Raw genomic sequence first — 12,875 nt, forward strand, 5'->3', positions numbered from 1 at the left:
TGTCCGTACGGCATGTTTTTGTATGAATTCTACACACGCAGTTATACATGAGGCTCCTGGTCTTTTGAATTGTTTTTGTTGCCTGCTCAGTGTCTGTCATTGCTCCAATTTTAGTGTTATTTTCGGCATTACACAAACTCCTGGGGCCTCATGTATAATGGCATGCATATAACTCACAGTAAAACATTATGTACGGACAAAAGTGGAAATATGCGTATGCACAAAAAAATCTAGATGCATAAATCTATGTGTATGCGAAGTTTCATGCACTTCCCCTTTACAAATCCCAATGAACGTGAAATTTAATGAACATGCATGTGCCTATAGCTCCACACCAACTCCTCCCAGAATTCTGCATATTTTAATTTGTAAATCAATATAAATAGCACCTTCCATTCAATGTTTGGTTAAAAAACAATGGAAATGCATGTGGGAAAAAGAAGAATTTCAGTGACTGCGAAGTGAAGGCAAGGAAAAATGTACTATTTGTTGGCTTACGCAGTGGTATAAGCAACAAAAGCATGGTGAAAACACTTGAAAGTTGAAGTTCATAAGGTCGCACAGTGTCCGAAAGAAAGAGGAAGTGGTCATATATCACAGTCGACGTGAAAAGGCATGTCTCAGTCCACCATCTGTTTATTCTAATTTTAGACAATATTACAAAAGCTGACCCCCAGGCGATGGTCAGGCAGTGATGATACTGCTGTGCTGAACACGTCTTCGGGCACTGGTTGCACACACACCTCTTCCCCAGAAACCACTGAGAGGTCATCTGGTTGTGTGCTGATGGATTGCACTTTTACATTTGCCAGTTCAACCAATGTGTAAGGAAATCTTATCTATCTGGATGATAAGCAGATAATACCATCCTATACAGCTGACACGGCGTGACTCAATGACGTTTGTGAAATACCGGAGCGTCAGCAAGTTCACGTTGAAAAGCTCCTGTGGCTAAAAACCTGAGAATGGGCAGAACATGCTGTAATAGAATGAAACCACTCTGAAACTCCAAGAAGAGTTAGGGATTTACCCCGTATAATGTCTGTCAAACTAAATGAAAAGCGATGGAAATGTCGATCAAAAAACCAAAGCATTTGACAAAATTGTAGTCATTACATGAGGTTTATATATGCAAAATGGTGGCAGGAAATTATTTAACACAGGAAATGACACCAAAGCAGACAGACAGAAGTGATGCCATCAGGGCGGAACTGGATTGAGATCATCCATAGTAGCCAGAAGTGACGTCATTACAGAGGGCCGAAAATGACGTAATTGTTAGTAGCCAGAAGTGACGTCATCAATGGTATTAGGAGACGGGATTGCGGTGCAGTGGCCATTTTGGGAAACCGGAAGTATTGTAGGTAAGTGGATGTTATGATTATTTTTCTTCTTTGGTTCTGTTGAAGGAGAGAGAAAGGCATTAGTACACACAATCAAACCTTTATCTTGTGGAATATCACTCACCTTAGGGCTTGTTGGCTGCCTCCTAAGTGCACGTGTGTGACATTGCAAATGAGGTACAGTACAATTCCTCAAAGTCTGCCTTTGTAAAGCTGGCACCAGTACAGCACATGGCTCCAAGAGGTTAACTCTTGGAAATCAAAATCGACTTAGAAGCCAGTCATCATCATCTGTAAATATGCGCTCTCTTCTAATTCTTCTTCTAAAAACACCACACAGCCATGGTAGTTGGAACAGTTTGGCTATTCCATGCACCATTATATTGTTACAGAATGATTACAATCAAGTGAATTAAATTTGCAAAGGATATGCAGTTAATTTCATTAGGTTTGATAAAACCTGCATCATAGAAGTGAATCTAAAAAAGCAGACCACAGAAACAGTAGCACTGCTTTCATGCTGTGTGCTGTCAGTTTGCCAAACGGAACAGAAAAGTGCATACACAAGGGGGAACCCCCTGCCGTGCAAATGTGCGTGGCTTTACGCCAAGATTAGTTTTTATACATCTCAAAGTGAGCGTGAAAACGGGCGTATGCAACATTTTTGTGCGTACGCACCATTTATATATGAGGCCCCTGGTGCAAAGATAAAGATATTGTGCTGGGACATCAGTCTATTGGCTTATAAAATTTCAGAGGTCATTCCCGCTTGTTGATCAAGATTCAAGTATAAGCTTAGATCCTTATTTGGGCCAACCAGTCATCATCACCATCTACTACCCATCTACACATTATCAAATGTTCAAGTTATTGGTGAATCTGATTTCAAGGCTGGAGCCAAACTCTGGTATCACGAGCTTCCAAATGTTACATACTGAAGTAAAACTTGATGTGACCACAAGACCTTTGCCATCTCTTAATCAGCATTTTTAAAAGGAAGCTGAAAATTGCAGAATCTAGGAAGATTTGGTTTCTGATGTTTGTATTTTTAATGAAAGTCTAGCCCTATAGACAAAAATTGGCAGCTTCATTGATGTGTCATGATAGAACACTGTATCCTTTATGACCCAATTAGATGCAGAAAACACATTGCCAAGGTGGGTGTAAGGTTTAGCTCCTGAACACCATAAAGAGAATGGTATGATCCACACAACACCTCAGCAAACAAATGTGCCCCAAACATACTTGTTTAAATGGTGTATAATGTAATTAGTTTTACAACATGTTAGTTTCACTTTTTTAAAACTTTGCTGCAAATATAGTCTAGTAAATTTTGCTGATCATGGAACCAGAAAGCGACATCATGTGCATTTCACCATACTGTACTCTGTACATGTGACAATAAATTAACTTCAGATTATACTTAACTTGTATTGATTCTAGCATTATATTCTATCATGTGCTTGTTATGTTGGCTCCACAACCGTGCCAGGGATAAGGTAGTTATAAATGTGTAAATATTCATTGATACATACAGTATGCTTTAAGAATGTTGCTGTCATAATAAACACCATCTCAAATGGCAATATAAAGCAGGTCAATTAAAGATTCACTTCTACTAAGTATTATCTAATATATGTAAGACCAAACTTTCCCTTCCACACAATCATAACTGTTTCTCTTGGAGAATCTACAAGTATTCCCAGTCATATTTAAATATGTGATGGTTGACTCTCTAAAACAGTAGTCAGTTTGTGTCTCATTCCAGTGTCATAAGTCTAGAATATCTCATCTGGCATTTTTCCATTTCTTAGGATCAATCCTTGATTGCGTATTTGTTCACAGCTGTGGAAATACCTAATTTTTGCAGCATGTTTCTCTTGGTCATTGGCATATACAATGACATAAATTGAAAAACATTGGTAAAATGCAGTATTCTCAATTTCTCAATAGTGAACAATGTGTACTTCCCTCACCTGCCCACTGTGTTCTGGAAGAGAATTGAGTCCCCACATATACATGTGCCATCTCTCTTCTGGACAACTCCTGAAAAGAAAGATAACATCAGGCACATACAACAGAGATGTCATGCCCAACTTATTAAAATGAACTTTGTGTGTTGTAAACCTGAGCTGCCCATTGATATCCAGTATGTGAAAAACACAAGCAATACAACTGAGACAACATGCATACTGATCAGGTGACATAACAAATTTTATATCACTGTTCTGGACAGAAAAAAATCATCCAGTAGTCCAAGAGGTGAAACAGATTTAGACTTGGCAATGGACTACTGGACCAATTCTGTGTAATGCATACAGGTTGTACATATTTGGAGGTGGGGTTGTGACCATAGAGTAAACTGGACCAAGTGTAAGTATAAGGTTCCAGGGTGTTTGATCCAAGCCATTCCACCATAATATCTGCATTCTAGGTGTAAAGTTCATTCAAGGGGTACATTGTATACCGTGGCCCAATTAGCAACCCTAATGTTTCAGCATATTTTAAGTTTTCAGGTTTCCAACCTGAATGACAGCTCAGAGGTTTTCTTTCCTGACAGCTGACTTTTACTTTAGTGAACTATTCCGTTGTACACTTCAATGTCATCATGTCTCTGTGAGGAAGAATTCATTAAATTAGATGTCCAAAAGATTCTGCTACAGAACTCAAGAAAGTAACATGATATTTCCTAAAACCTGCTTTAAGAGTGACATCAAATGATACATTAGAGCCACCATTTTGTAAGTAAAAGTAGTATTTACAGTCCTCAATGTCTTTACTTAGCTTGGTGCCCTTTGGTAATTATTTCAACAACAACAACAATGTATTTCTAGTATACACCAAAATCACACAAGAAATGCCTCAATGGGCTTTACCAGGTCCTGTTTTTTGACTGCCCCATAGCCCTGACTCCCTAAGAGGACAAGAAAAAAACTCCCAAAAAAAACATTACAGGGAAAAAAATGGAATAAATCTTGGGAAAGGCAATTCAGAGAGAGACACCCTTCCAGGTAGGCTGGGAGTGCAAAGGGTGCCATCTTTGAAGTCTCCTTCTTTATTATATTCTCCTTACACAATAGAGACATAATAATACAAACAAGAACTTCCCTAATCTAATTTTGATGACACTAATGTCATTAGGAAAATGTTGTTGTATATTGACTGCTGACTGCTTAAGGAGTGCGTGAACATCATGAAAAGCTTGGCTCAGAAATGCCACTGGCCTAGTCCAAGGGCCAAACTAATGTTCTATCCAGGCCATTACTAGGTTTAACCCTGGAGGTGATTAAGAAAATGTGAAGACCCATGATACCCCAGAACAGTAGGAGTTAACTAAGATAAAGTTTACTAATTACTTTACATATAATAGAGAGAAGTGCTTAGGACAAAACAGAACCAGACCTTTGTGAGATTGGAGGCAATTTGAGGGATGAATTGAAATCATCAATCTGCTTTAAATATTAAATATATTAAAAAAATATTTTGCTCCCAGGAACTATGTGTGTTTTGAAAGGTGACACTTATGACTATATGCACGATCACAATCAGGGACATTTTCACTGTAAAATACTGACTCACCTTATCAAACACCACCAGCATGTTGTTTTTATATGAAATGCAATTTTCTTTCCTTTTTGCTGCTGAACAGTGTGTTTTAAAGGATGCTAGCCACTAGCCATATCAGTTTTAACACACCACAGCACATATTCATTCTGATATACTGTACAATTACCAGTCAACTTGATAGCATGATCATGAACTGTAAAAGGAAATCAAACTGTTATCTACCCATTTTGATGCTATAGTGCTTTCTGCATCATTGTTGTCCATCGAGCAATCAATTAATCAGCTTTATATAGTTTTTCTTCTTCCTTGCCACTGTGCTTTTGGTAGAGTGTCAGCTAAGTCTGTCTCCACCATCTTTGCCTGTCCTCTACATCCTCCTCATGCAACTCTTCTGCCTAAATGTCCCTGCCCATGCACCTGAGCTTTCTGTTTCCCTCTTGACCTTCTACCTGCAACATGCCATTCTTCATGCTCTCTCAATTACCTCTCCCTTTTTTCTACTAACCACATAACTATAACACAACATTAAATTTTTCCTATTTTTCTCATTAATCTTTAACTTTTCTCCTAACCTTTTCATTTTAAAAGAAATTACTACTGCCATAGGCTGGTATGTTACGCTGTAATTGCTGGTAAAGGATTCCAAAGATACTGTTTTCCATCAAAACCTAGACGATTATCACAGAATTGCCTGCAGAAATGCTCGATCATTGATTCAGCTCTGGCAGTAAATCCTGCTACCACATTCTCATCTGTGTGTTCCTTGGTTTTTGCAAATGGTAGAGGGTGCTTGAAAACCAGAACATCTCAGTTACAGGACAAAAATCACTATAGAAAACCAGCCACATCCATGTAAACCCAATGTGATGTAAAAGGCAACTAAAAGGGAAGCTGCTGCCTTCTAACTTAGACTCTTCAGTTGAAAAAAGCTTGCCCCACTGCTAAACACTGTGGGAGGGCAGAGTGGTTACTCTGAGGCTAAGGATCCGTGGCTGTATCGGGAATGTTGCTGGTTTAAATCCCTGTTACTACCAAAGGAGATCCTACTCTGCTGGGCACTTGAGCATGGCCCTTAACCTGCAATTGCTCCAGGGGTGTTGTACAATGGCTAACCCTGTGCTCTGACCCCAAGGGGTATGTGAAAACTAACAAATTCCTAATAAAAGAAATTGTATAAGGTGAAATAAAGAGCAAAAAAAGCTACATCCTTACAGTTAGACCATTTAGTCAAAGCCTATGCCCACCACTGGAAATTGTGGGTAATGTCCGCAAAGGCTTACATTTTGATGCTAAACAATAAACCATGCCTGATGAGTTTATGAATAGTTGAAGTGCTACAGCACTCGCAATATGTGTGCCAGGATCCACAGAGGGTAAAGAGGCAGGCAGTAAAGTACTATATTAGGGATTGTATTTGGGATTAAGGATCCATCAAAGTTAGGGCAGGTGAAATTGTGGATGTGTTAGGGGGGTGGGAAATAAATGTATTTACTACTATGCAGGAAACAAGGCAGAAGGGAAGAAGCATTAAGAAGACAGGGAGTGGATTTAAATCAGCTTTACATACTCACCACCTTGTCTCAAAGTGTTTTCACAAGTGTTTGTGTTAAGTAGTTAATCATACAGTATAACTGGTTTTAGGGAATATCATGTTACTTTACTGAGTTCTGCAGGAGAATCCTTTGGACATCTAATTTGTTGAATTATTTCTGATAGAGAAGTGTACAAAATGAAGGTTCATTAAATTAAATGCCACTGTCATGGGAAGAAAGCCTCCGAGTTGTCATTCAGTTTGGATAAACTGAGATTTAAAAAAATGCTGAAATATTACAGTTGATAACTGTGCTAAGGTATCCCATGCCAGTCAAGCATTCATATTAGAAAGCAGCCAGTGAGTAAAATCACCGATAAAAAGGATTATACTCGCAACAACAGATTGACCACGCATCAAACAGATGTACCATCAAGTCAAGTCAAAATACGGTGCACAACACTTGTGAAAAAAAACCAAACATTTAGTGTACCTCTGAAAATATAAAAATGTAATCCAAGTATCCTAAACGGCGTATCGTGTCCTAAATGTATACTGTCTTGGGGCAAATCCCACATTAATCTGCTTAATATATGCATTAATATTTAAAATTACATTTGGAACAAACTTAAAAGACCACAAGTAAGTTTTTAAACGTCAGCGAATTTGGAAAATACTAAATATAAACTAACGTAAATCAGCACTATCTACTAAGCCGTCTCGCAAGTTACACCCCGTCTCGCACAATGAAGGCGTGGCTTGAATAGGGACGGACTTATATCACGTTCCCTAATCGTATGCCGCGTCTCTTGAATATTCAGCAGGCGTGCAGTGGGTCGATGCCTTTCCTCGCTTGCTATTGGCTCATCCGGCCCGACCTGTTCCAGACGGAAGCTGCTTCAGTGTATTACTATTTAAGCCAAGTTCCCTGGCGTCTTTCGCTTGCACAGATTTTCTCTATGTTTATTAAATTTGTATTTCATTAGTTGTGGCTGGGGAGCAGAACATTATGGCGTATTAGTACTACGGTTTAAGTTTTCTTTTCTGACTTTTTAAATTTGCTTTGGACGAGCTTTATACTCAAAGGAGACAGGCATGTTCGAGCTGGACTGTGGCTGGAATATCTCTTTCGCCGGGTGCGGATTCCTAGGCGTCTATCATATCGGCGTTGCCAGCTGTTTGCAGGAGCAGGCGCCGTACCTGATTAAGGATACCAACAAGATCTACGGGGCATCTGCAGGAGCCTTGACTGCTGCCGCCTTGGTTTGCAAAGCCTGCCTAGGTAAGTGCCCAGCTCGCATCCTTTGTCAAGCGCTGGTCACGTTGATGGGTACAGGGGAGGGCAGCTCTCTGCGCGACTAGTACTTGTAGATTTGTCATCGACCGCTGGAAGCGCACGGTATTTAGTGGAACTGGAAAACACAAGCTGGTAAGTTTAGATCATTTACCATTTTCTGTTTACAAGCTTCACATTGTGTCGTTGGTGTTAACTATTAATGGACATGCGTGTATCTTTTATAATAACTCAAAGCGAGAACACCATCGCCATAGATATTACTGGACCAAGATCAAGTGCCATGCAGGTTAAAAAAGCAAAAATTATGTAAAAGATTTACGGAAAGAGTTTATAATCCAAACAGTGGAGAAGACAACGTGGTTAGAAACATATTTTCCGAGCTTCGCTCCTTCAGAAGCTATCGATTAGTTCGTCTTATATGTCAGAATTAAAGTTGGATCTAATACAAAAAAAAAATCGAGGCAATAGTGATATAACAATTTTTCAGCTGTCTGTGGATTGGCAACTATTTGCTGTCCACATACGATTCAAAACCCTGGTTTTGGTACACAGTGCTACAAGACCACTTCTCCGCCCTGGCCCCAGCAGTGATGGCACTGCCTCTCTTGCGAAAACAGAACTGCTAGTTCCAGTTTTAATATGTATTTGAGAGACACGTCATTAGACATCAACTTCTGATGCCTGATACCCCAGCTTTTCCAGTACTGGCTCTTGTAACCACTCTTATACTGTACATTTTAATGCAGTGTTTTATTCATGTATTTAATTGTGGCATGTCTAATCGACTACTTTTAACAGAATGCTTTGCCGCTCAGCTTATTTTTGCTAAGCACCTTTCAGAAGCTATAGGCAAAGCATGCTTATACAGCTCTAATGCATTAAACATAATTTATTAAATCATGCAGCATTTTTATACATAAATGTAATGTGTATATTTACTGCACATTAACAATGTTAAAAGGCACACTTTGAAGTGTTCTCATTGTCAAAATAATAATCTAATCTTAATTCACATTATAACTGAGAAGTTTTCTGTACTTGTTTGATGTTTTTTTTTTTTTAGTTTTAGCACAGCCATAATTTTTAAATTGCATCTGACAAAAGAATCCGTTTTCTGAACCACCTTCATCCAGTCAGGGTCCAAGTGGAACTGGAGCCTATTCCTGTAGTACAAGCCACAATTCCATACTCGGCCTAGTGTGTGGTGCCCAGGGTATTGTAGGTCTTATTTGCCCACACACCCACACTTGTTCATATAGTGAAAATGTAGAATTTCCAATTAACCTGCTAAAGTTATATACGTAAGATTCAAATTAGGATGATCCTGGAGTTGGCCTGGCATCAAATAAGAATAGCAAGATCAATCCACTCAGGAGTAGAGTGCCTTTAACTTTGCTGAGGTCACAGAGTTGGCTTTCAGATGTTGGATTCAATAGTAATTTTTTTTAAATAAGAATTGAGAGGAAGGGGCGGTATAAATATATTAATCTTCAGGATCGGTGTTTTTTGTTCAGAAATATTTTTAACTAGCCATTTCATTGACATTGTACATTTAATTTTGAGTTGAGGCAAAACCTCAGGGGACACACTAACACGTGTGTACTGAATTCACATTGTATTTGAGTATTTGTTAAAGTTATTGTATATAAATTGGCCTGATGCATGTAAATGTGCTGTGAATGGCCTGCAAAGAACTGTGTTTCTAACAATTGTTAGTATTGCTTTCCTCCGGATGTTACAGGGCTAGGTACTAAAACCAATGTGTAATCCACCCAGGAGCTAAGCTCGACCCTAACATTGAGGCAAAGAATTTCAGAATATGGATGGATGTAAAACTAACATAAATCCTCTGTCATAATATACAGAGGAAATCTGCAAAAAAAAAAAAAAAAGTGTGTACTGGGTTAAGTAAATTGTATGTAGAAAGTCCAGTTTTGACTACAGTCCAGTGGTATTAGTCATGATCTTGGCCATCAAATAAAGGGTACTTCTAAAAATGTACAAAGTATTTTTGAAAGCTTTCTGTAGGGTTTGTAGTACTAGGGTGTTGTACCGTGTTAGCCATTATGAATGTAGAGAAAAGCCAAGCAAAATGACACCTTTTATTGGCTAACTAAAAAGATTACAATATGCAAGCTTTCGAGGCAACTCAGGCCCCTTCTTCAGGCAAGATGTAATCAAGGGTAGGGTTTGTAACATTTTATGTCTGCTTAACACAAATATTCAGGGGGGATGTTTTCAAGGAATGTTCACATTTTTGTACCACTTTTTGACAATACTGTTTTGCTTGGAATTGAGTGGGAGGAAATGCATACTTATCAAACCCACTGCCGTTCTTTCTTATATTCTATGAGTGCCTTGAGCATGGGAAAGGCGCTGTATAAATAATGTATTATTATTATTAGTGCTATACACTAGAATTTCTAAAAAAATTTCTAGAGCTTCAGTTATTTTTGACAGCAAATGCTTTTTTAATCCAACAATCTGAAGGCATTGTTAACAGGTCATGTATCTATCTATCTATCTATCTATCTATCTATTCTAAATTCTGTTAGGAATTAGGTCTTGCAATAGACTTGCACTCCATCCAAGGTTGGTTTAGTGTTCAGAAAATGGAGCAAGAGCCGAACTTTTTAAATGACAGTGAAAATGTACTGTGATTACTTTTTTCAAGATTATCATTTATTTGCTAATTGTTTTTCCTGTTTGCTGTTTGTAAAACACACTAAAACTGCTGTACAAGTTACTGCAGTCTGGATTTTACAGTAGTAAATCCGAAATTGTGCTGTGATGCCTCTTGCCTCTATAAACTGAGTTTGCATTTCCTAGAAAGCTGGGCACTTTGTCCAAAGTATGACCGTGATTTCCTCATTGACTGATTGGCCAAAGCATCAAAAAAAAAAAAAAGAAAAAAAAATCAGCTGATAAATGTAGCTTTAATGTGTGCAACAGCTGTTTGACACCAAGCCAGTAAAGGGCGTTCTGTGCTTCCACATTGTACCAGTAAAATCTGAGCAAAGGAGAGCATATGATTATTGCTGCATTGATATAGTATCTGGCCACATGCATTTGTTTGCAGATTTGTTTATATATGTTAGTATGTCTACTGACTTTTATTCAGTCTTCACTATAATTTCAGTATGGTTATTATATAATTAAAGCAAGTATATTTCTAAATGCTTCTTGGATCTGTATATACATTGCTTTTCATAGAATTTTAGTTTTACTGATCCTGTATTGTTGGCTAGACTGTAATCCACAATTTTGTGACCCTGAGTTAATTACTTCATATGGTAGTGCTTCAAATAATACAAAAAAATTCCAACATTTTCGGACCTCCTTAAGCCACTTCCAGATCTGGTGGGTGGGCTGGACACCAGGCCTTGGCAGGGCCCCCAGAGTCTGCCAATTTACAATTGCCAATTACCCAAATTTACATGTATTTGGGGGTCTTGGCAGAAGATTGGCGTGCTTGAAGGAAAATGTGTGTGTGTGTGTGTGTTAGTGTTAGTAGTACTATATATAAATGTTTCCAAAATTTATAAAATTAAAGTGCCTTCTGTAAATTCACTGGCAGCTATTCTTCCCACATTTCCTGATTTATAAAATTACTGATCTATTTTTTCCATTGAGCAATTAATTTAAAAAAAATGTGTGTCCCTTTTGAAGGTGAAACAATTGATTTCTGCTTTTGCTGGGCGGTCTCCAGTGCAAGGACTCCTCCTACTCCTTCTTTAGTTGTTCAGCACTTTTTTTCCCCCTAAGCTTTGCTTGATTGGATGGCTGTGTGAGCTGATTTCTGTGCACACTGTGATGATAATGAGCTGAAGCCTGGGGTTACTGTAGGTTATTGACCTGACTATAGGACAGGCAGTGCTGCTGTCTTTTTTTTTTTTTTTCCTTGTTCTTTTCAAGCTTTACAGAATTTCATTCTTGAAGTTAAAGCAGATGTAAACTGACACTTGAACAAGAAAGGCCATTAGTTCAGATTACATTTTATATGCAGAGTTCCAACTCTAGGCCTCTCAGCTGGAATTATGCTTCAGAACCTGGATTTTCTGGTCGTCAGATCTTTGTAAAATTCGTTAATTTTACAAGTTAATATTGTACTTACCCCATCGTTGGTCTTTATTTGTGGTAGTTCCTGTCTTTTTTTACAAACTCTTTCATGCTTTTTAGTTCTCACAGTGAGTGGTAGTATATAAAATAATACTTTCATTCCTTTTTTTTTAATACAAAAAAAAAAAATAACCTCAATTTGTATATTACTTAAGAGGCTGAAACCAACTGGGTCAAGGTAAAAAGTAATCACTAGTGATTCCAATCCATTGTAAGGCACAGTCATGCATAAAACCACACCGTACCAATGTAGATTTGTCAGTCAATCCAACATTCATAATTTTGGTGTACTTGGAAAAAATCCAAATGGGAAAAATGAATGCACTTAAAAGGCAATCATCTGGCTGGGAGCTTCGCCCATATGTGAAACAGCAACACCCAAAAAAAAAAGCCACCCAAAAGAAATGTTTGGATTAATAATTCTTTGCATTTATATAGCGCTTTTCTCACTACTCAAAGCGCTTGGCAGTTGCAGGTTAAGGGCCTTGCTCAAGGGCCTAACAGAGCAGAGTCCCTATTGGCATTTACGGGATCCAAACCAGCAACCTTCCGATTGCCAGTGCACATCCCTAGCCTCAGAGACACCACTTCGTGTCCACTGGTTCTAATGAACTTTTTTTAAAAAGATGTTCATAAGTTATCAGCAAGTATCTGTGGTTTTCTGTGAATTTATTTTTAAATGGTTACAAACCCAATATTTTGTTTACTGTTGTTACTCTAAATAAAGTTTCCACCTCCCCTAAATATATGTTTTTTTTTTTTTTTTTGCACTTTACCAAAAAATAAGATTTGTAAATTAAATGAGTGGATATTCCACCTGGATATCATTGAAAGGGACTGTATATTTTAGCAATTGTTTTTTAATTGTGTGTTTATTGTTTTTTTGTGTTAATATGTTAGTTTAGAGACATTAGGTTGTGCAATAACGATAATTTTTGTCTCTTCTCCTGTTTCAGGGAATTTTTTTTTTTCATTTTACTTTTCTTTTTTTATATATTTCAATCCTTTTGGGGGGGCT

At 38.0% G+C, this 12,875-nt stretch overlaps 1 protein-coding gene and 1 long non-coding RNA gene across 3 annotated transcripts in view; one reads left to right on the forward strand and one right to left on the reverse strand.

The window, feature by feature from the left end:
- Window positions 1-1,126: 1,126 nt before the first annotated feature.
- The window catches only part of LOC114663838 (uncharacterized), a 76,770-nt gene continuing 65,021 nt past the window's right edge, over window positions 1,127-12,875 (reverse strand). Inside the window, exons 3-4 of the long non-coding RNA XR_007935334.1 lie at window positions 3,320-3,389; window positions 1,127-1,400 (exon numbers count right to left, since the gene is read on the reverse strand). This is a non-coding gene — a long non-coding RNA (uncharacterized LOC114663838). The remainder of the gene's footprint in view (window positions 1,401-3,319; window positions 3,390-12,875) is intronic.
- Window positions 7,272-12,875, forward strand: part of pnpla3 (patatin-like phospholipase domain containing 3) — a 50,948-nt gene continuing 45,344 nt past the window's right edge. Inside the window, exon 1 of one of the 2 annotated variants that reach the window (XM_051929073.1) lies at window positions 7,272-7,723. In XM_051929073.1, coding sequence (XP_051785033.1) covers window positions 7,537-7,723 — 187 coding nt within the window. In that variant the 5' untranslated portion in view covers window positions 7,272-7,536. The remainder of the gene's footprint in view (window positions 7,724-12,875) is intronic. The other variant, XM_028817749.2, reaches the window with a different exon arrangement.

This window comes from Erpetoichthys calabaricus, chromosome 1 (genome assembly GCF_900747795.2).
Source record: "Erpetoichthys calabaricus chromosome 1, fErpCal1.3, whole genome shotgun sequence".
NCBI lineage: Eukaryota > Metazoa > Chordata > Cladistia > Polypteriformes > Polypteridae > Erpetoichthys > Erpetoichthys calabaricus.